The sequence below is a fragment of the Glycine max genome, chromosome 6, assembly GCF_000004515.6.
Source record: "Glycine max cultivar Williams 82 chromosome 6, Glycine_max_v4.0, whole genome shotgun sequence".
NCBI lineage: Eukaryota > Viridiplantae > Streptophyta > Magnoliopsida > Fabales > Fabaceae > Glycine > Glycine max.
The window spans coordinates 6161471-6188727 of record NC_038242.2 but is presented as its reverse complement, the minus strand read 5'-3'; the positions used below and the strand labels follow the sequence as shown (position 1 = coordinate 6188727).

At 34.0% G+C, this 27257-nt stretch overlaps 3 protein-coding genes and 1 pseudogene across 8 annotated transcripts; 3 read left to right on the top strand and 1 right to left on the bottom strand.

Moving 5' to 3' along the window:
* Positions 1 to 5723: 5723 nt before the first annotated feature.
* On the top strand, positions 5724 to 17263 carry LOC100783899 (protein ANTI-SILENCING 1). 6 transcript variants are annotated; one of them, XM_014776236.3, is made up of 13 exons: positions 5724 to 5897; positions 6011 to 6380; positions 7408 to 7579; positions 8163 to 9043; positions 11368 to 11397; positions 11571 to 11657; positions 14691 to 14769; positions 14862 to 14952; positions 15578 to 15686; positions 15794 to 15910; positions 16008 to 16095; positions 16192 to 16245; positions 17011 to 17263. In XM_014776236.3, the coding sequence occupies exons 2-11, from the start codon at positions 6036 to 6038 to the stop codon at positions 16059 to 16061; spliced, it is 1965 nt and encodes a 654-aa protein (XP_014631722.1). In that variant the 5' UTR covers positions 5724 to 5897; positions 6011 to 6035; the 3' UTR covers positions 16062 to 16095; positions 16192 to 16245; positions 17011 to 17263. The 6 variants fall into 6 exon arrangements, with proteins under 6 accessions (XP_014631722.1, XP_014631726.1, XP_014631723.1 ...); XM_014776240.2 differs by having other exon boundaries at positions 11571 to 11663; XM_014776237.3 differs by lacking the exons at positions 14862 to 14952; positions 16008 to 16095; positions 16192 to 16245; positions 17011 to 17263.
* A 1346-nt stretch (positions 17264 to 18609) lies between these two features.
* On the top strand, positions 18610 to 22381 carry LOC100807597 (putative bZIP domain class transcription factor). Its single transcript, XM_003527771.5, has 4 exons — positions 18610 to 19723; positions 19823 to 19998; positions 20342 to 20565; positions 21360 to 22381. Exons 1-4 carry the CDS (start codon positions 18781 to 18783, stop codon positions 22150 to 22152), a joined length of 2136 nt encoding a protein of 711 aa, XP_003527819.1. The 5' UTR covers positions 18610 to 18780; the 3' UTR covers positions 22153 to 22381.
* Positions 22382 to 23158: 777 nt separating this feature from the next.
* Positions 23159 to 23980, top strand: LOC100782996 (uncharacterized). The gene has a single exon (XM_003526422.4). It carries the CDS (start codon positions 23304 to 23306, stop codon positions 23649 to 23651), a length of 348 nt encoding a protein of 115 aa, XP_003526470.1. The 5' UTR covers positions 23159 to 23303; the 3' UTR covers positions 23652 to 23980.
* Positions 23981 to 26462: 2482 nt separating this feature from the next.
* LOC113001906 (two-on-two hemoglobin-3-like) lies at positions 26463 to 26899 on the bottom strand (annotated as a pseudogene).
* Between the last annotated feature and the right edge of the window lie 358 nt (positions 26900 to 27257).

Here is a 27257-nt window from a genome sequence, read left to right as displayed (position 1 = left end):
ACAAAATGTGAAGGCAAACGAGAGATTGAAAAAATTGGATTTTATACAATCTGCAACATGAAAATATTTGATCATCACACATTTTTCAACGAAATTATTTGATTTTTTGCAATTGATCAAAACTCATAAGATAAAAAATTGTCTTAATCAATTTTAACCTTATTTGCAAAATTATTTTAATTTTTATAATTTTGAAATATTATCAAGGCTATTAAAAACTATCACTTGTTAATTGAACAAATAGAAAAACATTCTAGACTATAAGTATTATTATGTGACAATTTTTAATTACTATTATATTAAAACTATCAATAGCGTTAATTCTACAAGATAGAGTGACCAATTATTGAACCAAATGTAAATGATAAATGACTAAATAATTTTTTAAAAGACAAAATGATTAAATTAGCTAGATCTAAACAAAAATATAAAAAATTAAAAGTGTAATTTAGTCAGAGATTTTGAAATACTTACTTTGAATTCTTCATTAGTTTGCTTCCCTAATAAATTAAACTCTAAAACAAGTCAGCAAAATTTTACGGGTAATTATGGTCCTTCTCAGTGAAATTGCCTTTTGACGCAGCCAATGATGGATCAAAATCCATACAATATTGTTTCGTATGCTTTCGAGTGTCTAGATACGTATTAACTTTGGTTGTGACCTTTCAACAAGTTAGAAAGAGACATGAGTTTTGTGTCCACGAAATTAGTCTAACTAGATTCATTATAGTGCAAATCCTCTTAAGAAATTTGCATACCAATTTAATGCATGTTTAAGGAACCGATTCTAGAAGCCATTCCTAATAACTGTATATTCGGTATAAATATCAAGTGAGGACTCTGTGATAACATCATTCTTTCTGGTCTTTGCTTTCGGTTCCTATATTTTGTGTCTTTCTTTCTTCTCTGACATCATCACCAAGCTCTGCAACTTTGCTTCTCACTTAATTTCTCAGTATGGAGTATCCTCTCCTACCCACTTTTACCTTACTCAATGTACGTGAGCGCTTCATCTTGACAACTGAAAAATGCTTAGTACTTTTACTTGAAGTTGTGGCTTCTTTTTTCTTCGTAAACCAGTAGTGTTAAAACTCCTTTTCTATTTGGAACAGGAATATTAATTTTTCACTTTATAGCCACAAGAGTTATGGGATTTATATTTTGATAAGTAGTAAAATATTACTAGGTATTTAATATATGATCAACTAGACAACGACATATTAATATTTGCCTCTTTATCCTGCATATAATTGAAAACAACAAGGTACTGCATAATCTCTCTGTCATATATACAATGTTTAATTATGCGAAATTGATGCTAAAAACAGGTCTTTTGGTATTTTTATTTATTTTTACTTAACTTGCAGCTTGCGCTGGTGGCAACCCATGCTGCCTTACATCCTGTTCATGTAGTTTACTGGAAGTCCGTGCTTCCTACTACTCCAATGCCAAAAGCCATCACCGGAATCCTTTACGGGAGAGATTTAACATCCTATTTTTAAAAATAAATAATAAAAGTTTTATTTAAAAATTAATAGAAGTTTTAAAAATTAAATAAATGAGAGGAAATAGTTTTTATTAATTAAAATAAGAGTTTCATAATATTAAAAAATAAGTAGAGTAAAATAATATTTTAAAAAATAAAAGAATATTTTTTATTGATTATTTATTTAATAAAAGAGTAAAATAGAGTATTTTTTTATAAAATAAAAAATAAAGTAAATAATAGCTTCAGAATATTCTATCTATAAATAAAAACATATTAAGCCAATTTTTATAATTACGATATGTTTTTACACTATTTCTTTCCTCTGAGACTCATTCTCCCTTTTTTCTCTTCCCAAATCCTCTTTTTCTCGCATATATTTAAATCTGTCATAGTAAAAATATAATTTTGGACTCGTTAATCATTAGATCATCCTGAAATTTGTATATCACCTTCGGAACTCATTTTCGCACACCTATCATTGGGATTTGCAAAATAATATCTGTAGAGAGAAAAATGTCTCTCACATGGAAACAATGATATTGGGTTCTAATTTCTTATCCTTCTCTCTAATGCTTGAAAACCGTAGTAGAACAACTAGAAGAAAAACTTGAGGAATCTTAGAAAACTGTTAGAGACGCTGCCATCGCTGTCGGACTACACACGCGAGCCAATTCTAATTCTATCTTTACAATTATAATTGTGATTTATATATGTTTGATGGTCCAATTAATGTCCCGATGCAAAATTATTGTGAAATTGATGTGTTCTTGTGTTGAGTGTGAATCCTAAAAATTGAGTTTTTTTCTTCTAATTAGTGTGAATTGATGCTTATAACACACACACATATACATATGAATATGAATTGTTAAAATAAATTAGGAATTAATAATTCAAATAATAAAATTAAATTGAAGAAAATTAATATATTAAGACTCAACAATAAATACTTTCAATGCATTTTTAGTTTAATTATTTATTAACTCTTTTTAATTAAAAATAATATAGTTCGATTTAATATATACATATTTTGTGTCATGTAAACATTAATATTGTGTGATGTTTATATGATTCATGAGGTGTGATAATATATTGTGTTAGGATTATAACACTGTGAATAAGATTGAGTGTATGTGATAAATTAAGTATGTGTTAAATTGTAAGATATATGTATATTGAGATTTTGTATGCATTGAGTTGTGAGCTATGAAATGTACAATCACACAACTGTAAAACTCTTTAAAGACAACGAGTTAATGCATGACGAGTATTGTAATGAGATCCACTGTGGGAACTCGGATGAGTTGAATCACTTTGAAGTATGATGAGTTAAAATGATTTTAAAAACAGCTAAGTAGTTGTGTGTATTACATAGTTCAAACTCCAGCGGTACATATATGATTTTAAATGTATGTTTTAATGAGATGATTAGTCATATGAACATAACATATTAATATTATTACTGTGTGATATATGTATGATGCATGAGGCGTGATAACGTTATGTATTGGGATTATGAAAGTGTGATGAACTGTGTGTAAGTGACAAGCTGAATATGTGTCAAATTGTGAGATCACATGTGTATTGAGATGTTGTATGCATTGAGTTGTGAGTTATGAATCGTACAATCACACGACTATAAAATCCTTTAAGGATGACAAGTTAATGCGCAACGAGTATTATGATGGGATCCACTGTGGAAACCCGACGAGTTGAATCACTTTGAAGCGCGACGAGTTAAAATTATTTTGAGATAGAGTCTGAGTGTTAAAATATTTTCTGAGTTGGACCTAAATCAGGAGAGAGAGAGAGACCTTGACAGACTCTTCAGAATGTAGACCTTAAGGGTAAATACGTTCGACGATTTGAGTATTCTTTTAAGTTTGTGTCAATCCCGCATGGTTGGAACATTCCTGTAAAATAGCGTGACCCTGATTGGTCTCCTTATAATTTTACCTAGTGAGAGTGACCTAACTTAGCAGTGTGTGATTTGTCTTGTCATGTATTCCTAGGTGCTCGACGAGATTTTTCATTGACATGATACCACATTGCATATGAGATTGAGTCTTAATGTATCTATTGCATAACGCTTGTGTAATGATCATTGTGACTTGCTACATGATGATGGGTAATGATTTATGTGAATATGGGATGTTATGTTGTACTTGAGATTTGTTGTTCTGAACACGTGATTAATGTTAAGGTGTGAAATATGATTTTGTGGTTAAATCCTTTAGACAAGTGATGTTATGCAATAAGTGGTAAAATGATGCAAATTGTGCTAGTTGAACTTATTATACTTATACTATATAGATTCAGATAAGAGTATGTACATGAAACAACATTGCATATATAGATTCAGATAAGAGTATGCAAAATTTAGTTTTGGCCTCTGATAAACTAATTTAACAACCAATTAGTTTATACCTTTGCAGATTGGGTGGACCAGAAAGATAAAAGCACGACAATGAACGTTGGAAACGGAGGCGTAATCGTGCTGCAACCAAGAAAACCTGGAAGAGTTTCAGTTGGCCAACCAGAGCCATTTCATTACATCTACGCTGCTGCCACGAAGACCCAATTACATGATGAGTTGATGACCCCAACATGTCACTCTTCTTCTTGGAAAAGGACTTGCTGCGTCCCCGAACAAAATTGACCTTGCACTTCAAATCAAGCCACGTTCTTGCCACGCCAAGTTGCGAACTCGATACCCTTTTCATCCAGCAAGGTGGATGATATGTTAAACAAGTTCTTTGTCAAACTCGGGTCAAATGAAGCTCATCAAATCATGAAGAATATTTGATTGTTGTATCATTTTTTACGTTACTCTTGACTGTAAGAGTTAAAAATACTGAGGAAAAATAGTTTGAGGACTAACAATAGTCACATAAAAGTTTAGGGATGGATGAATATTCAAGGATTAAAAATATATATTTTATATTGTTTCATAGATATTAACATGTTGGTTTATTGAATAAAAGGGTTAAAATTGTATAATTGTGATACCTTGGAAATCCAATTGGTGTAATTTAAATTTATGGGGTCTAAAATCACACATTTCCCTGATATTTGGGAACTTAATTGAAATTTGAGAAACTAAAATCATATAATATGATATCAAAAGATAAAGTTTGTGTCCGTGGGCCACTTGTGAAACCTGCAACCCGTATGATATACAAGTCTTGATATTTTGAGTTTGTTTAACTTGTGAACTTTTTAGCCGAGTCTATTTAACTTGTAGGTTAAACAAATTTTACTTGCTTGGGATCCCCATGGGTTTTTGACATTTTAACAAAATATATATAATACTAATAAATAAGGAGTGTAAATGAAGTAAAAAAAAGTCAAAAACTTGAGTATTTTTTATATAGTTCAATGGTTGGTGAATAACAATATAATATTTTGATTTAGTGCAAAATGATACATTAAGAAAATATGATAAAAAAATGATTTCTAAGTAATTTAAGATGTAAATTATGTTATCATTTTGGACAAATAATTTTTTATTAGATAATTCATAATTAATTTTTAAAATGATTTAAAATGGATCAAATTTTACCATTTATAATTTAATTTATCTTTTTTTTAATTTTTTTTGTCAAATGTGGGTGTGACCCACTAAGTATATAGACTATGTAGGGTGGGTGCGGACTAAAAAGAAATAAGCTAGTTAATTCTAATTTAATAAAAAAAAGGTGCTAATTGGACTGTCATTGAGAATGAACTTTGTTTTAAAAACCCAAGTTAAAACTAAACTTTTTGACTTAATCTATATAGTTTGCTATTTTCATCGAGTTAGATTAATCAAACTATTATAAATTATTTACCTATTATTTTGATCCTTTAATATATTTTTTAGGTTTATTTTATCCTCTTATTATAAAAAAATTAAATTAGGTTTTATAATTAAACAATTTTAATTAGTTTTTTAATTTTTTTAAATTTATATTAGATTTTTTATTTTTTAAAATAAGTTCAATTTGATTTACTTTTTAAAATTTTGAAACAAGAGAAAGAAGAATGACCCCAAATCAACTTATTTTTAAAAAATAAAGGATATAATTGAATTTAAGTAAATAAACCTTAAAAATCAAGTTACTTTAAGAATTAGAAGACCTAGTTAACAGAAAAAATTAAACCTAAAAAATAGTAATTAAAACTAAATAAAAAATAATAATTATACTCAAGCTTTCTTGGGTATAAAATATAAATAAGGAGATAGAGATATTCTGATTTCTTCTCCGCACATTCTGTTTAGGGTTCTGCTGAGTTGCTGTCTGATCGCGTTTCATCGCGCTCACCGTCACCGGCAAGGTGACTACACACAGGGACTCCAGTTAAATGCCATACACGATGACCCTAGAACATTGAAAATCTTCCACTCTCTCGTGTCCAGTGATACGATACGGTACCGTATTTTCTCCATTTCTTAACATTAATGCTCTATTTCGAAATTAAACTCGGCGCGGTAAGTTTTACCTTCTCACCAATCTTTCTTTGCTTTCGGTTTTCACTTTTCAGGCGAGGAATCTTGATACGTCAAAACATGGTAGAAGCAGGGGAAGAGGAGGTTATTGAATTCAAGTGGGGCACAAGGAAAGGGTTGGGTGGCAAAAAGAAGGATGTGCAGTTTTACGAATCGTTCACCTACGATGGTGTGGAATACTCCCTCTTTGATTCCGTGTTTCTCTACAAGGAAGGTGAACCCGAGCATTACATTGGTAAAATCCTTAAGATATGGGAGAACTCTGATAAGAGCAAGAAAGTTAAGATTCTATGGTATTTTAGACCTTCTGAGATTTTGAATTTCTTGGAAGGGAGTGAGACACTTGAGAATGAGTTGTTTCTGGCTTCTGGTGAAGGCGAAGGGCTTGTAAATGTCAATCCTCTGGTAATAGGGTTATCTTAATTCATAGTCTTAGTTCAACTAATATAAAGGTTTTTGTAGAATTAGGGTTATGCTTTGCTCTTCTGATGTTGGAAGATTGCTCTGTTTGCTATTAGGATGCTAATTTCTTCTCTGCAATCTGTTTGATTGGAGTATGGGGGTGAGTGACATGGTGTTGAACTGTTTAGTTTCTATTACTCGGGGCTTAACAGTGTTTGTTATGGTTCATTGTTTCGAAAATGATGCATCAGTTTGTAGCGTGTACTTTAAATCATTCCACTGTGAACTTTTAGGCTATGTGTGGATGTTTAATGGTGATTGGAAGTAAATGAAATGAGGTGGAACAAAAATAAGTGAACTGGAATAAAGTTAGCACTTAGCAGTCTTGTTCAGATGTATTTTGATAGAAACGAAATGGAATGGAATGAAATACTAGTACTTAGCTGTCTTGTTCAGATGTATTTTGATAGAAACGAAATGAAATGGAATGAAATACTAGTACTGACCCATACCATTTGAAGTCAAAGAGGGGTTTTGATGGAATATAATGGAATGAAATACTAGTACTAACCCATGCCCCTGGAGGACAAAGAGGGGTGTTGATGGAATGGAATGAAATGTTCCATTTGATTTTAAAAATCTAAAAAGTGGAATGAAATGCTAGTATCATTTCATCATGTTCCATTCCACTCCATTTTATCCTTTTCGATAAATCCAAACATAGGCTGAGTATCCTATTCTCACCGATGTATTGGGAGCGTGGCTGGAATTGAATTTTGTCCGAGGGAGGCACAATACTTTCTCTGGGCTGGGGTGTGTGAAGCTAATTTATAGTCACTTTATTATGTATGTGTCTTTTGTTTGCTGTTTAAAAAGGTAGAATCTATGCGTGTTAAATAAATAATTGTTGTTATAATTTAATTTGAACTATTAATGGTGAAACTATTTCATGCATTTTTTCTTGGTCTGGATTTGACTGGCAACATCTAACTAACTGACTATTATTTGTTCATCTTGTAAATTGCATCAGGAAGCTATTTCTGGCAAATGCAATATTGTTTGCATTTCGAAGGATATCAGGAATCCATATCCATCAGATGAAGAAGTTCAAATGGCTGAATTTGTATTCTATCGTTTCTTTGATGTTGGGATGCGTAAAATATTGGACAAGATAGTAGTTGATAAAATTGCTGGAATTGAAGGTATGTCATCCCATTTATTTGAAAATTATTCTCTAAAATTCCTCAATTTTAGGATGGAATTACACTCACTTGTGGGTATTTAGGAGAATTTCCATACATACTGTATGGAATGAAATTTTTTTAAGGCACTCATCCCATGATTTGAAAGATCAGCAAAATCATAATTTTGTTCAAAAAAAGAGAAAAGAAAAGATTGCCACACATGACAGCCTCTGACTATTTTACAAATGAAACTTAAGTTATAATTTTAAAATGTTAAATGTGATTAATTAGAGGGAATTTGGAGAAATATTCAAATATTGACAAACTTGAAAACTGAACTTTTTCCAAATTCACGTTGAACGTTTTTCTTGTTTAATGTGAAATTTTCATTACATTGATATGTGTTTTTATTTTATTTTATTTTTGTTGAATATGTGTGATTATTTGTGTATGTAAATTGAGCCTTCAATTTATTTTAAATGTTTTTATTGAACTAAAATTTCATTGATGCTCTTGACCTTAAATCATGTGCAATAAGTATAATTCTACTTAGTTTTAATTTTTTTAATATCTTGTGAAATTGTTTCTCTAATTGTTGCAGTTAAAAATATTTTTAACAATTTAGATAGTCAAAAGGTTGTTGGTCTTGTGAAACCTGATTTAGACAACAAAGAAGTTAGCGGGAACTTCATGGCAAGTAATGAAGTGGTGGCTCTTTCGAGCCAAAAAAAAAGTCAACCTTTGATTGAAAAACCAGATGGGAAGTGTTTTGACACATTAGTTAGAGAAAATGCTGCTTCTAAGTCATTATTGGGAGAAAAACCTACTTGTAGCATTGGTGTAAAGGAAGCAAGTAAATCTGCTAATGCTTTGCATACTATTTCCAACAAGAAGACTGTGCCTCAAGCCAAAGTTGAAGAAAAGAGGGGTTGTAAGGATTCTTTGGTTAAACAAAAATCATTTGCTAAACTATCACATGGTTTGATAGCTGGTTTGGAAATGAAGGAAATAACTAAAATGGATGATGGGAGTGGAAAGGGATCTATTGAGAAGAACATTTTGATGTCTAGGGGTGATTCAAAAAGGGATGATCGCAAGGATGTTGGTGTCCCGATTGGACAAATTAAAAAGGGATTAGAGGAGGAAAATGCTTCCAAGAAGGGAAAACGTGGTGGCTTTGGTAAGGTTTCTAGTTTGAAGAAGAATAATAACGGGCAAAATCGAAGGCTTATTACCTATGACGATGACAACAATGATGATTTGAAGACTATAGCTCCATGTTCATCAAAGGAGAAATATAAGGTTCAACGGGCAATGGATTCTTGTGATGTGGAGGAACTCCCTTCCAAGAAGTTAAAGATTGACAAGAAGCTAGCGAAACTCACTAGTGACAAGTTGCGCAAAGAATCTTCAATGATTTCACCGAATGTGGAACACAAGCTAGATTTTCGTCCAATGGAAGTTACTCGAAGACCAAATGATGTAAGTTGCATTGCAAGCATTATATCTTTGTCTTCATAGTTCTTGTTCTCTTGGCACTTCTTGTACCTTACTACATCACCATACGACCAAATGAACAAGATAGAGTTGTCAAGACAAGGTCAACCTCTAAGGTTGGCATTTGGCCCGACCATGCTTTTAGTGCCTAGCTTAAACAACGATCTTGTTGGGCTAGACTTATATTATAACTAAGCTTGGCCAAACTATTTTTTGAGTTTAAATTAGATCCCCTTCAACTCTTGAGCCAATTTAACTGGGAAGGCAAAGGGGTTGGGTTGTTTGATGCTTGTCAATTCGGTTCCCTAACAAAAAATGATGCATTGTTAGGGTAAAACTATTGTCTAGACACTATCAAAACACACAAAATTTCCATATTGCACTTAATTCTTTTAGTTTTTTTTTAAATGAGTTGCATCATATGTTACGCTTACAAGTTCATTTTACCATCAAACTAATGATGGAGATGAAAAATTTCTAAAATGTTGTTGAAAAATTATATAAAGCATTTATTTTGAACTTGTAAATTTTTTAGTTGATATCAAACTACTGTAAATTTTTTTAGTTGATATCAAACTATAATAATGGATAAAATTTATAGTGATAATGGATCGAAATTAGGTTGTGTTTATTGGTTGGGTTTGGAGTCCATCTATTAGGTTATCTCAAAATGTTCAAATTTTTATGTAGATTTATTTATTTATGGTGGATTTATATTTTGTAGATACATTTGAGGGTAAAAAATTACTTGTCTTTGATTACTTATGTGTGGGCTTATTTTATTATTTTAAAATATAGGAATTGGATTTAATTTTTTTTAATCAACTTTAGTTTATCGTGGTGAATAAGAATAGTTTATTTATTTTATTATCTTTTTTTTATAAAGGGAAATTCATAAAACTTAACTTTCATGTTTTCATGCAAACCCTTCTACCAATGAGGGATTAGTTCTAGTGATACATTCATGATTCCCCTTAAGCAAGTCTTCAATTCAAGCACCGTGTATGTAAAAAGCCCCTTTTGAAAGAGCAGCCTCATTGTCTCGCGGATGTTTTTGCCTCGAACAAGATTGCCTTTTGTGGGGATATCAAGGTTTAGAACCAAAGAATAAACCCGATATTGCGAATGTAATAATTTGCCCAACATAAAACCATGGTTTTGAATCCCAGGGAGTGGCACGTAGTGGCCGACCCCAATAATAAGTTTTGATCAAATAAGCCTATGAAATTTCTAACGACTCCTATAGGTTTTGTTTAGCTTTTTCAATAAGTTTCTTGGTGAGATTTATCAAAATAAGCTTATTGAATTAAGTGCTTATGACACTTTCATGTGATAAGCTTATGATAAATAAATATTTAACTAAGCTTCCATAGTTAAGGTTGGCTTAAGTGCTCAACCCGTTTGACAACTCTAATACAACTTCCAATTTGGGATTGGTGAAAAATTTGGTGCTCATTCATTTTGAATGCCGAAGCTACTATTTTAAATTTGGTTCTCATTCATTTTGGTAATCTCTCACCAGTGTGTTTCCTACTGCTTTTGGGTTATCAATTTTGTTGCTTTAGAAAATTTGGTTGACTTCTCCGATATTGAGTTTTGATTTAGGATAAGTTTTATTAAGTCTTTATGAAGGATTGGAAGTCAAGTCGGAATGTTGGTTTGAATGATTAATTGAAGTAATTTAAGGCTATCCTGACGAGATTTCAACCAAATACATCCATTTAAGTTTTGAGGATACTTGGGGCGAGAAATTGGTGAGATGTTTTCTCATCTTGTTGTTTTAGAAGGAAGGCGTGACTAGAAACTATTAAAAAATGGTCTGAACCATCAAAATATGGCTTGAGCATGCCAAGACATGGCTCAGTTCGTTGGAAATTCGTCATGAAATTGGTTTAGGCCATGGGGAATATGTAGGGAAAGTTGGGAATAGACTGGAAAAGCTAGGAACATGCTAGAACCAGTGTTGTCAAAATCTGACCAAACTGGCCAGTTGGATTGGTTGATCTAGGAACCATGCCTTTGTGAGAGATGCTTTCTCGTCCATCACTTGAGATCTCATTTAGTGCTTTGTCTTGTTGTTTGAGATGAAAGGCGCAACTAGAAACTAGTTGAAAATGGCTCGACTAGAAACTAGTCAAAAATGGTGTGAACTTTTTGTTTAGTGGGAAATCTTGTTGTGAAGTTTTTAAAAGGAATTAATAGTTAATAGATTTTACAATCGTTGCTTGCTTCTTCTTAACATCAATCCAAGTAGTTTGGTACTTTGTCTTGGGTGTTCTAATGCAATTTTTCCCTCTACTTTGTCATAGGAGGATAGAAGCAAATGGTTTAAGGAAATTGTAAGTTCTTTTTCTCACTCTTCTCTTTCAATCCTTTTCTATAATTGAATTTGCTTGTAGGATGTAAGAACCAAGTATTTATCATTGATGTTGCCTGTTTTGGCTGATGATGTTTTTGACCGAGATAAAGTGAAAGCTTTGACACGTTAGGGATGATTTGATATCATTTTCAGCCTTGGGAAGAAAAAATGAAAACTGCTTATGAGCAAGGAAGGCTTGTGCTACTTCAAAACTTAGATCCATCTTTATCTTCATCCGAGGTACAGGTAATAAGCATTCCAAATTTTTTATGGATTACATGGAGAACTAGAATACAAATCCAGCATAAAAGGACCTTTTAGAGTTAATGTGTTTGATCCTGTTGTGGAATGGTTAATTTGTGACTTAAATCCATGAATTGGTGCTTACTTGTAATTCTTTCTAGATCGTATTAGATTTGGAATTTGGAATAGAAATGTTCTATTTGCCTTTATGCAAATTCAATTATGGATTTTGATGCTTTTGAATTGGTGCATTTTCTTGACTTTATAGTGGGGTTCCTTTTTTTTTTTATCTCTAATTTTTTATTGTTTCATTGGAGATATTTTCTTTCCTGTGGTGATTCTGTTTAAAGAACTAATTTTAACTACTCTTACGGTGATTCTTATGGTGGTTTTGTTTCCTTAATTAAGACCTTGTATGAATGCAATAAGGCTAAGAATTTGGGCAATATATCAGAATGCTAGAAATGAGACAATGAAAGCTATGAGCGAGGCAAGATGCAACCCTTTTAAAGAGTTTTACCGATCTTGGGACAAGAATAGAGACCATATGATATACAAGGTTGCCAAAAATGGAGAAAGGGAACAAAGAAAGCCATGAGGGAGGCACGCTCCAAATACTTGTATAAGTAAGATGTGTTAAGGATGAAGAAGAGAAAGTTTTGGTTATAAATTAGGATATCAAAGAAGAGAATTGTTTTTATTAGTTTTTCAATTAAGGACAAGGATTGACTTGTAACATGGAAGGACTATAATTCCAAGAGGATGAACAAAGTCTTATAATAGCATTCTGGTTGAGAGGTTAAAGAAGCTCTTAAGAGGATGGATAATGGTAAAGTTATCGGTCTTGATGGTGTTTCTATTGAAGTTTGGAAGTGTGTGGGTGAACAAGGTATCATTTGGATCATTAATCTATTTTATGAGATTGAGATATAAGAAAATGCTGAATGAGTATTGGTTCCTATTCTTAAGAACGAGGGTGATATTTAGAATTGTGTAAACAACAAAGGAATAAAACTTATGAGCCACACTATGAAATTATGGGAAAAGGTGATTGAGAGCATAGAAGAGATTAGGATTGTGAAGAATCAATTTGGTTTTATGCCAAGGTCTACAAAAGAAGGCATCTTTTGCAAGAGTTAATTGATAGGTATTGAAGCAAAGAGACTTTCATATGTTTTTTTATTGATGTGGATGTTTATCTTCTGTTTCTATTGCTGTTGTTGATAATGGGTAGCAAGAGTCTTTGATTTGTGGTCAAGGGGTCTAGAGCAGTTAAACAAGGTCTTTATAAAGGAATTAAAGTGGGCTCCATGGATGTTTTGATTCCATACCTTCATTTTATAGATGGCACTATCTTGTTTTGAGTTGAATGCTGATTCTTTTTTGAATTCTCTTGTGATTCTTTGGTTTGGAATTATTTATAGGTTAAAGCATCTTTCTAATTACGGTTTGGCAACTGGCAAGTATCAATGTGAACGCGCGGTCTTTAGCTTTTTACTCTTTTGGTTAGATGTCAAACCCTTCAATGGTCTCTTAGTCTCCTACCTATTTAGGATTCCTTCTTGGCGACAATATTTGAGTTCACTTTTTTGGGGGAACCTATTATTAGAAATATATAATTGGAAGGGGCTTCCTTTTCTTGGGCAGTCATATCTCTCTAATTTTGTGGTCCCTATTTATTATTCTTTGTATTGTTTCTCTCCTTTTTACCTTTGATATTTTCGTGAACAAAGCAGAAAATAGTGAGGGATTTTCTTTGGGTGGGGACTAATAGGTTAATTAGAAACCACCTTTTTAGTTGGGATATTTGTTGTAGACCTAAAAGAGAGGTTTGGTTCTTGCAGATAAATGGCTCTGACTTCTCCTCTCTAACTATCTCTTTATGGCATATGTTATATCTTATTAACAGTATGGTTTACATTCTATTATTCTAATGAGCTGGGATGATACAAATTTATCACTTAAAGCAACACATGCTAGCTCCTGAAAATCATTTCTCGAGGTTATGCTTCTCTTAGATCTCTTGTTTGTTTGGGTTTGGGTCATGGTTCCCATATTAAATTTGGAGGACTCTTGGGTGGGGAAATATTCCTCTTTCTGTGATGGCCTTTTTTTCTAATTTACACAATGCTCCTAAAAATCAGTTTTATTATTTATCTGATCAGACAATTTTTTGGGATTTCTATTTTATTTTTTAAAATTTGCATGATACGGAGTTGTCTGTTATCTTTTGGTATTTTGAACTCTGTATTTCATTAATTCCAGATCAAAGGATTTGGTCTCATGACACCTTTGGTTCATTTTCATGCAAATCTTAATTCCACTTCCTCACTTAATGTCCCAATCCTTTTAGACGAGCCAATTTAGAAATCAATTGCTCCCTAAGTTTAATCTTTTGTTTGGACTGCTGTTCTAAAATGTATTAATACCAATTATTTACTTCAAATAGGAAGACCTATGACTGCTTCATCTCATGATAATTATGTTATGTGCAAATTGAGGTATGAAAATGTTTCTGATTTATTTTTGCATTGCTTAGCAATTTCCCTTCTATGGAATAATTTGTTGGGTTGTTGAAGATTGGGTTTTTCCCCAGGATTTCTAGAAGTTCTTGTCCGTTAATTTTAGACATTTTGGCACCCTCGATTTTCACTTGTCAAATGTTGCCTTTGGAGTTCATTTGGGAGAGCTGTTCACTTAGGTTCTTTTTGGTGTTCTGCCAAAGGTCTTTTCATGGGGGTTGTCTCTGGTGGATCTTTAAAGCTCTTTTTGGAGTTCCTTCTTGGTTTGTTTTTTTGACTGTGCTGTCAAATAACGATTATGGCTGTGCCATAGCAGTATGGCGCAGCAGTTTTCAACAAGGTGCTATATATGTGTTATAGTGTGATGGGCTACGGTGGCCACCATGCTGTAAGCAAAATAAAGGCTTTAGATTTTACAGTTTACTGTGTGTCAATTAATGTCAACTAATGTTGTTTACGTAAATATGCCGCCTGTGCACTAATATGGTTGACATGTTCTAAATAACAGAATATTATTTGGACTGGATTTAAAGAAAGTTGCACAGCAAGGATGATCCAGAAAACTGCCTACTCCAGCCCTCATTCTGGTTAGAACTAGAGTCTCTGTTCATCTCTCTCTAAGCTTTTTAAATCCCTGTCATGAGCTTTGGATATGACAATGGTGTTATTTATGATATAGGTCAAGCTTTTGTTATATTTAAAAAAAGTGAAGCAGCAGAGTCGGTTGTTAGAAAGTTAGATGAGGGCTGTCTCTTAATGTCAAATGGGCGGTATGTACTCAACTCCATGTAGCATGATAGCTACATTGTCAAATAGTATGGATTCAACTCCCCCCCCCCCCCCCTCTCTCTCTCTCTCTCTGTTCATCTGTGTGTGTATGGGGGGTTGGGTGGGTGGATCTCTCTCTCTCTCTCTGTGTGTGGTGGGGGGGGATACACAGTCACACTTTCACAGACATTCACCAACCATCGTAACAGACCTTTACTCACTGCATTGAACAACACACTTCGGTTCATGACACACCCCAAATAGAGCCTGTTGCGTGTCAAACTGAGAAGGAAGAGGGAATCACAATTTGTGAGAGAGGAGGAGACTTGACATCGCAAGAGAGGGAATATTCAATTTTACAATTTGTGTTATGATTCTTCAATTTTACAATCTTTCATCCCCTCCCAATCCCATGTAAGATCTTGATTTTCACAACATTGGAAAAGAGGGTAACACTTGTTACTGCACTTGCATGACTGACAATTATGTTTGGATGTTTTAAAACCAATTTATTATGTTGATTAGACACTGAACGGTAAATTTACTTTATCTGCTTAAAAGTATTAAGTAAATATATATGAGCTAACAGTGTTTTACTTATAAGCATCTAATTTTACTTTTTGGTAGACCCCTTGTTGCAAGCAGTGGAGTTCCTTGCTTTCCAAAAAAGAAGCCAATATTTTATGGTCATCATGTTGTCGATCAACTTCGGATGATGCAAATGCAACGAGAGATAGTACTGGATCCATCTTTTTTGTTCATATTTGTGACCTTATTTTGGAAATGTTGGTTATATAGTTGGTTCGTTTTCATTTATTTGTCCGTATGATTTTGGCTGTACAGAAAGATGTTGTATCTACTTCACATTGTTCTCAGCCCAACAATATTGAATATGATATGGGCATAGAGTGGTGCTTGCTGCAAGAAAGAGCAAACAAATCATGGAGAATGTTGTATCAGGTATTTAATTTTTGAATAATGTGACAGAAATCACTTCCATTTTTGTTTTATTTATTGCACGTTGATTTTTTTTTTTATCATGTTTTTATTCTTTAAGCAACAAGGTGAGGAGTTGAGTAAACTCAAAGCTAAGCTGAAGTCTAAAATTTAACTGAGGTTCATTGACCACATACAGTTTTTTGTTGGTAAGTTGTCCTTCAAACAAAGTTTTCTTTCCTTGCATCTTCTGTTTCTATATTTAACAGTGCTGAATGTTTCTTTGATTGATATCACTTCTGCAGCTGCCAACATTTTTGGCTTATGCTTTTGATTTTTGGTTTCGAGCTAATGAAGTTGTAAGTTTTCTGCTTCTAGTAATGAATTTCTACTAGTCTCATCTCTCTCTTGTCAACCACGTTTTGTTGTTTGTTTCCTCTTCGGTTCTCTGTTGTTTGCCACTCTCACTTATTATTTAGTCAACTGGGTCCTTTTCAATATTAAATTAAGATAGACATTTTTAATCTTTTTTTTGGATAAATAGATATTACAATACTAACAGTTTGATTAAACAGCCAAAAAAAAAACAATTTGATTATTGTAACTTAAACTTGTAGATTTCTCTCCTTAACACTGATTAGTGATTTTTTTCTTCAAAATTGTGATCTTTGATGTTGTCTATACACTAAAGTGAGATTATTTACAATACCTAACATTTTAAATAGCTGATTGTTGGCTATTTTAAGTTGAATTAGGTCTGTTCGATTAAGCATTTTCTTTTAGAAATTTTATTATGATTAGATAATTTTTTTGTAACCCTCCAAGAAAAGCAGTTTCAGTGTGTTTTCTTTTCGTCGTGTTAGAATAAAGAAGTTTTGGAATAAAAAATGAAAAAAGTTACGCTAGAATTTGTGTTTAGTTGATAAAAAAATACACTAAAGGCTAAAGTGAATGGGAGAACAAGGTCTATGTCTGGATTTAGATTTGGAGAGCTTGGTATTTATGTTTTTTTTATCCCCCATGATTTTTGAATTGTGAGAACTGTGTTTTGATCAGAAGCCTGCTCCTAGGTATTTTCTAATGGGTTTTCAAACTTTAATCTGTTTTGAATCTTTAACTCGCAGAAACTTGAATGGACTTGTTCACTGAGGCAGTGGCATGCATCGGGCAAATTTTGGTTTAGCAGTTGTGTAAATATTATGGGGGGTTGGGAGTTTTTGGAATGAACGTTTGTTCCATAATACATTGCAAGTTGCAACTCCCTCCCGATCAAGCTGTTATTTTGTTGCCCAGTATAAATTTGCTGTTGTTAATATACTACATATACACTGTATGGCCTTTCGGTGGGAAATGCGAAAAGTTCGGAGTTTTACCTTTTTTTTATGGCTATAATATGTTTTAGCTCTCTGATTCCCTGATTAATTAGTAATTTTATTTTTGGTCTCTAATAATTTTTTTTTAGGTTCCTGGTAAAATAAAAGTTTTGCGTCGGCTTCTTGCTATTTTCCTGACGTGATATACAAATGACAGTTTTTGGCGGTTTAAAAACTGTCATTCATTTAGTTTTAGAATCGTCCTAATAAATAAATAAAAGAATAAAAAAATAGAGTTCCCAAAATCAATCCCCCGAACCCCCAGATTAAGGTAAACTAAGAAAAAAAGCACTACACATACCTTCGTGAAATTTATCTAAAATAAGGAAAAAACTGCTTTTAAAACTTTCCGTCTTTTCTTTGTTAGTCTTGATCTCATGATATTGGATCGCTTTTGATTGCAATCGTTTGTGCCCGTAAGAGTTATTTTTTTTCTCATTTGCGCAAGGTTTTGTTGTCACAGCAGCAACAAAATGGTTACATGGTGAGTTTGAAATCCATATCGCCGAAGCTTTGGATTAACGTTGGGGGCTAGAGTTAATACAACATCTATGTCTTCGAGGGGTTACTTTTGAAACTGATTGTGAAAGGTACAAGTTCTGGAAAAGGAAGCAAGAGTCGAATAACAACTATTTGGAATTTTTTGCTCATGATTGTCGCATGTTGATGCAGGCTACTAATTTCACTTCTCTGTCTGCCACGGAGAACTGCTAATAGAGTGTCACATGGTTTAGCTCGTTCTGCTTTAAAAAAATTTCTTGTGAGGATTGAGAAATCGCCTCACGAGATTGCTTCGTTATTATTAGCGGATGTACAGGTTTTGCCTTTGATTCATTCTGAACAAAGTTCATCATCCGCTTCTACTATATATAAAATAAAAGTTTGATTTCCTTAGATTGCTTATGCTATAACAAATTGTCTTTCCGTCAATTTATGATCCTAATTTAATTAACCTGATAACACGTGATAAATTATTAGTAAAAAAAAAAAAAACTTACAAAAATGATCATTTAGTCTAATAAAGGGCCTAATCGTTGAAGAGTTTAATTTTTATACACTTTTTGGGTAAAATAGTTTTAGTGTATAACTTTTTTTTTCTCTTGTTTAAACTTAAGAATATATTTTTTAAAAAAAGTAATTTTAAAGAAATAGATATTCTTAAAAAACATAAAATTACTTTTTTTAAAATAAAAAACTTTTTGGGCCCACAAGTACTTAAAAAAATTAAAGTGAAATTCTTTGCATGTAAGAAATAAAAAAATTGGAAAAGATGAAGATCCTATTTTAGCCAAAAAGCCCAAAATACTTAAACGTTAAGTCATTAATTAAGAGAGTTTGTTATTTAGGAGGGGAAAAAAGAAATATGACCGTTATTTTAAAATTGTCTTAATAGGAAGAGCTAGTAGAGAAATTAGGCGAGTAGGATCGCAATTCCCAGTCGCAGCGAATAGCCGAATCTGTGTCCTTTGGCACTGAGTCACTCAACACAACACTCCCACCGCACTCTCATCTCCACCAACAATGGGTTGTGCACAGTCCCGAATAGACAACGAGGAATCCGTGTCTCGCTGCAAGGACCGTAAAAATCTCATCAAAGACGCCGTCGTCGCTCGCAACGCCTTCGCCGCCGGCCATTCAGGCTACGCCGTTGCGCTCAAGAACACCGGCGCCGCCCTCAGCGACTACGCCCACGGCGAGACCCACGACCCCCACCCTCCGCCCCTCGACCCTCCCTCCTCCTCCGCCGACCCTCCGCCGCCGCCGCCGCCACCAATCGACGACAGTCTCCCTCCCCCGCCGCCGCCTCTCCCGGAGTTCTCCCCCGCCCCGGCGCCGCTTTCTCGCTCCGTCACCATGCCCGCCGGCGTCATGCACCACTACCGCCACCGCAGCCCCGTCCCCCTCTCCATCGCCGAGGAGGACGAAGAGCAAGATGCAACCCCCAAGCTGGCGAGGAAAACCGCCGGATCGCCGCCTCCGGAGATGAAGACTCCGCCGCCGCCGCCTCCGGAGTCGAAGGGCATGGCTTGGGATTACTTCTTCATGGTGGAGAACATGCCTGGACGTTCTCTCAGTGCTGAAGATGATAATGATGATGATGATGATGATGATAATCATATTCATAACCATAATCATAATGATGATGGTGAGCGTAAAATGGAGAATGTGGTTGAAGATGAGGTTGAGCCTAAGACACCAGATAAAGTGCAGGAACATGAGAATGTGAGTATTCATGAGGAGCATGATGATGGGATAAGTGAAGCGAAGAAATACATTGAGCATTCTAAAACTGCTCCTGCTGAGTTTAGAAGAGCTATAAAGGTGGTTCCTTCTGTTACTCTTATGCAGATTCTCAATGTCCTTGATGATCACTTCTTGAAGGCCTCCGAGGGCGCTCAGGAAGTTACCAAGATGCTCGAGGCTACTAGGTTGCATTATCATTCCAATTTCGCCGATAATCGCGGTAGGGGTGATTTGTTTGTTTCTTTTTAATAATGTTTTCAAGTTGAAGTTTGTTGAATTGAGATTGTTTGATTTCATGTGGTGGGGCTGTTGTGGACAGGGCACATTGATCATTCTGCTAGGGTTATGCGTGTCATAACATGGAATAGGTCCTTCAGAGGTGTGTCCAATGGGGATGCCGCTAAAGATGACATTGATTCTGAGGAATATGAAACTCATGCCACTGTGTTGGATAAGTTGTTGGCATGGGAGAAGAAACTTTATGAAGAAGTCAAGGTAGGTGTCAATGTCCATGATTTGTTGCCTTTGCCATTATGTTTTTATTCTTGGTAGAGACTATTAAGAATATTTATTGAGTTCAATTTTCATGCATTGCCTCTTTAAAAAATTTACATCATCAACCAATCAGAAATCATATGATTTTTTTAGGGTAATTATTATAAATGTCAACAAATTTAACAGGATTTGTGATTAGATGGCAGTGTAAAAATCCTTTACACGACCACTGCACACACTATTTTCTCATATTTGTATTCATATTTTGTTGAACTATGATTTTCTGAGTCACGTTGAATGTTTAGAGCTGATTTTTCTATGAAATTTCTCTCCTTGTCAACAGCAAGGTGAGCTTATGAAGTTTGAATATCAGAGAAAAGTTGCAATTCTAAACAAGCAGAAGAAGCGTGGTGCCAGTGCTGAATCCTTAGAAAAGACTAAAGCAGCTGTTAGCCATTTGCATACAAGATATATTGTTGACATGCAGTCGATGGATTCAACAGTTTCAGAAGTGAACCATATTCGAGATGCCCAGTTGTATCCGAAACTTGTTGCTCTTGTTATTGAGTAAGTATTGCCGATAAGAAATTTGACAGATGTAATGTTATTGTTATTGCCTCAGTTGATTTTATTCTGTGGCATTTGATATTTTAGAGGTGGTTTGTTTGTTGCTAAGCTTGAAAGAAGAGTCTGTGGAAGAAACCAAACATTATTGTGAGCTTCCTTTTCTGGTTGACAGCATCCTGAACTTGTAGCTTGTTGGCCTAAAATAGTTTTTAATGTGAAACATTAGAACAAAATACAATCCAGCATCCTAGAAATTAATATTTCAACCTAAAAAAGCATTTTATGCTGCAGTTTAGTACTTGGCAATTTATATGTCATTTAAATTCTGACCTTGGATACCGAAGGGCATTTTAATTTTAATATTATAAAAAAGATAATCATTATAAGAATTATATTACTCTAAATGTGTAGTAGTTTCTTAGTTCTCAATGCCCAGACACTGCTACTAAATTTTGAACTAGTGCTTTGTGTTTGTTTTATCTGACTTGTTTTTTTTTTTTCTATTTCTGAGGCTGTACACTGATGTACATTTCAATATTATAAAAAATCTCAATTTATTATTATAAGAATAAGAATGATATGGCATGTATACTTTCCTAGTTTTCATTTGTTTTGATACTGACTACTACTGGATCCAAAATTTTCTGTGTGATTGTTTTATCTTTGCTACTACACCCACTGTTTTGGATTTTTATTCTAACAAAAGGGTGGCGTAAGGAATTGAACAGTAGTGTAAAATAGCTATTTTCACCATGAATGGATCCTAATAATGGATCTGCTTGATTTCTCTTCAGGATGGCAAATATGTGGGAAAATATGTGCTTACATCATGACAGCCAGCTGAAAATAGTTACAGACCTCAAATCTCTTGATATTTCTCAAGCTCCTAAGGAAACAACCAAGCATCATTATGATCGCACTGTGCAACTTGAGAAAGTCATCCTGGAATGGCATTTACAATTTGAGAAGCTTGTGACTCAACAGAAACATTACATCAAAGCTCTTAACAGCTGGCTAAAGTTAAATCTCATTCCTATTGAAAGCAACCTAAAAGAGAAAATCTCATCCCCTCCAAAAGCTCAGAATCCTCCAATCCAAGCCCTTCTCCATGCATGGCATGATTATGTTGACAAGCTTCCTGATGAGCTTGCCAAATCTGCTATTTCCTCCTTTGCTGCTGTGATAAAGACGATCTTACTTCAGCAGGAGGAAGAGATGAAGTTAAAGGAGCGATGTGAGGAAACCAGAAAGGAATACTTGAAGAAAAAACAAGCATTTGAGGAATGGTACCAGAAGCATTTAATGCGGAGAGGGCCTGATGAAGCAGAACATGAAAGAGGAGAGGAAGTAAACACAAATAATCCTGTCTCGGAGAGGCAGTTTGTTGTTGAGAGCTTGCAGAAGAGATTAGAAGAGGAAATTGAATCCCACCAAAAACATTGCATTCAGGTGCGAGAGAAATCACTGCAGAGTCTCAAAACTCGCTTGCCTGAACTCTTCCGTGCATTGTCAGACTATGCTCATGCCTGTGCTGAGGCTTATGAGAAGCTGAAGTTAATCACACAGTCACGAGGTGGTGGGGCATAAAACATGAAGCTGTTTTGCTCACTTCTGTGAAGTTGTTTTGTATTTCGAACCTATGTAGTCTGCTGTTCTCCTCACACAAGAAGGCATAACATTTTTTACATCAATCTTGTGTGAAAATTTTGCCGTAGCTTTTAAAGTTCTAACCATCCTTGATGATGTAGCATATTGCTTAAGTGTGTATTATGTGCCTTAAGGTAGTTGCGTAATGAAGTAGTGATTTATTTGGCTCCGCAAGATTATTCAAGTTATTTAGTCCAAATTCAAAAAGATTATTATATTCACTTTAGTCGTATGCTATTACTCATCATGCTATTGACATTTAAAGGAATATTAGCAACATTCTTTTTAACACTTTTTTTATTATTGATTAAAATTTATTAAAAATATAAATTTTGGTGGGTTTTACTTATTACAATTTGTTTTTTTCAAAAAAATTCAGTCAATAATAGGAAGTGTTGCTAGTATTTCTGTTTATCTAAATCACGAGCATAGTTAGAGAAGTCTGTATACCCTTGACCCTTGACTAGTGAAAAAATAAAGATGGAAACGGAATCTAAACTTGAGCAGCTGTATTTGTTTCATATAAAAAGTGGTAGAATAAGTTAAATTGCCCAAATGACGCTTTTAGTATAGTCCATCTGAAATTGATGAAAGGAATATTATATGTCATATAACACAAAATGTCGTGACTAAAATTGAGAGGAGTGCATGTGATTAGCATCACTTTTTGATGAAGTTAATATTTTTAAGCTGACATTTCAAAGAATCCTAGTGTGAACAAAGAGGTAGACGGCTATCAAACAAATGACTCTTGCAGATGTTTTATTTTGGCACATAGAACCTTATAATTTTAATCCAATGGTTGACAACACATGCGTCTCTTCCAGAACTCAAACTGCTTCTTGTCATGGTTGGCAGCGGTTCAAACTTAATTTCACCCAACATATTATACATTAAGGATAAGATTAGGAATACCACATCTTAAAAAACAGGGTAGTTAGCCTTTGGAAAGCCTCATAAGAAAAGACCAAAAGGGGTACCGAAATACCCCATATCCTTGGATTCAGAAGCTCCATTACATTGCATGTGACATGCTTGATATCTCTCTCACCTTGATTTAGGAGCTTTAGGTATGAAGGAAAACTTGGCAAATGGATGTGAAGAAGTACTGGTTCGGTTCAAGAAGTCAAAGGACACAAAACATAAGGTTGGGTCGGAGCTACACAAAACCGTATAGGAGCTATTCTCCAAGCAGCTATGATGGCACAAAAACAACAGTGTGGAAGATGCTATGGAGAAAGCTGAAAAGATCATCAGATCATAAGAAGAAAGTGTTCAGTTCTCACACTACAATGGAGGGTGTTTATGATCAAGAAACATACTCAATGAACTTTGATCAAGGAACGGGATGGATGGAGCCAGAAAATCTCCCTCGTTCCTTCTCAGCTCGGTTTGCTTATCCATCTAGGATCTTGCCACCAAAACATTTATTGAGTTGAGAGTGATCCTCATGCAATAACAAAACTTAGATACAGTTGTTATATGTTTTTACTGTGTACGTTTTCCGATCAGAATTGAAGTTTCGTCTCTTTTAATCAGATTACTACAAATGTTAAACTTCTTTAACTGGAAAATAGTGCCAAAACTGCATCCAAGTTTTGTAGTTGATGTCACAACTACGATATGAAATGTAAAAAACATGTCTTTTTTCTCTTGATTTTAGAGTTCATTTGTGTAATTTTGTTACACATGACTAAATGCTCCTCTCCCTCTTCCCACCTCTTTCTCTTTAGGTGTTGATCACATCTGCTTTTGAAATTTGATGTTGTTCCGGATAAAAACTTGAATCAACTCCCGATGTTTGCAATGTATGCTATCTATTAGAGAAACAATGATATATACATAGTTTTATAGAGCATTAAACGTCCATTTATCTTTGCTCGTTACCTAGTCCAAACAACAGATTGGATTGCACCATGACCCTTAAATATTCCTTTCATTTTGAACTAAGAAAATAGTAGAATTGGGTTATGGATTCTCTGTCTTTTGGTTTATTACAATTAGCGCCATTGTATATCGAGTTTTGGTCTTAACTTCTGGTTTGTGTTTGTTCTTTATGTCAACTCAATAATGTCTTGTTGTTGATAGTTGACTTCATTATTGCAATCAAAGGGAAACCGCAGCATACCATAATATAAATAAAGAAAATCACAAAGCTTGAATGTTTCAACTTCTAACTTTTGAGCCTTTAATAAATCAAGATGCTGAGGGGTCTCATACTTAATAAAGAGTAATTGTATTAGACTATTAGAAAGTCTGTTTTGTATATCAAAGAAACATACGAAGAGAAAAGAGAAATATGAAACCACCAAGTCAGCCTAGTGATAGTGATGGGAAATTTGAATAGCATACATGATATTATAGGCTTTTCGATCAAGAGAGAGACGGTAATTTTTTTTTGAATTTATGGAATGCGTTAGTTTTTGAATTAATTTTCAAAAGGAGATAAGTCGTATTGATGTTCACGACTTTAAAATCAAAAGTTGTATAACTTTATGTGATTTCAACTTTTTATTTTGTGTTTTTTAATGAAGTCTTAAGTTTCTACACGATTTTATTGTTTTTTATGATTTTTTTATTGTTCTAAACAGTAGGTTTTTACACTATTTCAAAGTGTTAGAAGTATAAACGACTTCAAGTTCTAAGACTTACGAAAATTGGTATTATTACCTTATAGTTGTAACGTTTCAACTTGAATTGTATGTCACTATTACAGTATTACTTTGTATGGTCCTGAAAAAGATCTTGATGTGTGTTCTTGATTAATGATTGAAAGTTCGGACAAGATAACGGTTTAAAAAGTGTGAGCGACAATAATAATTTTCAGTGCAGTAATATTCTATTAAAATTCATTGTTGTTATTGCATACAAAAATATTTACCAATTAAAAAGATTTATCCATAATACTTTGGAAAAAAATAGAATTATTCATTTATTATTCGAATTTATGATTTTACAGGTTGATTAGAATACGGGAAATAATAATTAACAAAAGAAGAAGGTAAGGAGAGGGAGGGAGAAAATGGGTAAAGTTTCATTTCCCCCCGTTTCTGTTATGTATCATGCTGCTGCCACTACACTACAAAACAGTAGCCCAAAGTTTCGAAACTTTGTGTGGTACTGCACGTGAACTAGACCATATCATATATTACAACAAATTCTATTGAATTACAACAAAAAAGACCATCATCATATAGATACTTTTTCCGAAAAAGCAGTATTATTAGTGAGTTGATTAGTAGTTTATGAACACCGAAAGTTGAAACTTGAAAGTACATTTCAAATGAAAACAAAATGTAAAGGCTTTAACTTGAATTGCGCTTCTTAACAGCTACTTAGTTTCAACAACTTCTTGACAAGGGAATAAATATAAAGGAACAAACAGGACGCTTTTTTTCAAGCCCTTTTCAATTCCATTAAAATGTGGTTGCTGCATGCTGATTTTCCAATGAGAAATTCATTTTTTTTTATTGGAGCCAAATTGTGATGCACAAATTCGTCCTACAAGGCACTATGTCCTTGAAAAAGAAAGGTGATAGTAATACAGGGTTGAGCCCCCACTATCCGGGCTTTACCAAAGCCTTGGCTTTATTATTTTCATTCCCATTTTTGTTAAGTAGCCCACATGGTTTCGGAGACCACTTTGGAATATATAGTAGTCTATGTGCTTGCGTAATATGTGTGTATGATAATTGATAGGGATGAACTTTTTTCCTATTTTTTATGCGTGGGACGCATCTACGAAGCACTGACACTAAGAATACGTGGACATCTTATTATCTCTTGAAAAAGTTAATGAAATGCTGATTTACTTGTCGATGTCGGTGTGGTACGTGTCGGACACGGCAAGAGAATGAGGTGTCCGTGTTTGGTAGGGATGCATTAAAATTAAAACATAGGATAAATTATATTAATACTCCTTGAACTAAAATAAAATAATGTTCGTTTCTCTTTCCTATCTTTTCTTTATGCAGACTGACCACCTTAATTTATATACACGCCATAATATTAGCACTTGGTTTGTTAATTAATCCTAACTGTTCTTGATTTGTAGCAGTATATCTTAACTTACTAATTAACGAGGTTCATTTGTGCATGGCAAAAGAAAAAAGAGGATATGAAATATAATAATGCTTAAGTTTAGAAGATGTGAATATATAATTTATCCTGAAATACAAACTTCACATTGTATTTGACATCTGGTATGATGATTCCTTATTCTTGTCAATGTGGTAGAAAGAGAAAATATACTAAAAGTTTTTACATGGGTGGTGCGTGCTGCTTTAGGGCTGCATCCTTACATGGTGTGTGAAGGTTTTGATCCTGCTGCTCAACTCCAGCCACTAGGAAATATGCAGTGTAGCTGAAAAAGTTGATAAGTTTGATCTTGGAGTCATCATCTATGTCTGAGGTACTGTCCAATGCTTGAGCCATATGATGTAACCATTCTCTTGTTTGAGAATTGAGAATAGAGAGTGGGGCCTCCCATTCTCTGGACGAGGAACTCGTACTGGTTCTGTGAATTGGCAAATATTGAACGAAACCACTCTTCCTCGTCATCATATATACACCCTGTTGTAGAAATTGGTAGAGAAGGTAACCAAGGTTTGAAGGCCTCGTCGATGGTAAAAGCATCAGCTGTGGAAACTCCACTCCATTCGGAGGCCTTGTGTTGCAGACTCTGCATCGCCAATTATCACAGAACCTGTGTGTGCCTGCGCAATATATGTAGGGAACAAAAACGGTGTGCGCTCCTTTCACTTTCGCCAACTTGGAATAATAAATAAATCACTTTAGATATGATTTTCAAGTTGTTGAATGTTAAAATATATTGATTAAAAATTAATATATATAAAAAACAACTTAATTGTATTTATTTTTTCATAGTAAGAGTATAGTGTTGGAGCTGAGTGACCTTGATGATCCTCGTGATTTTAATTAATTGAGTTCAATCTCTATATTTCCAAATTATTCAATTTTAGTTTAGTCCATATATATTAACTTCACATTTACATCCAATTGTGTTAACTGCTTGATTTTATTTC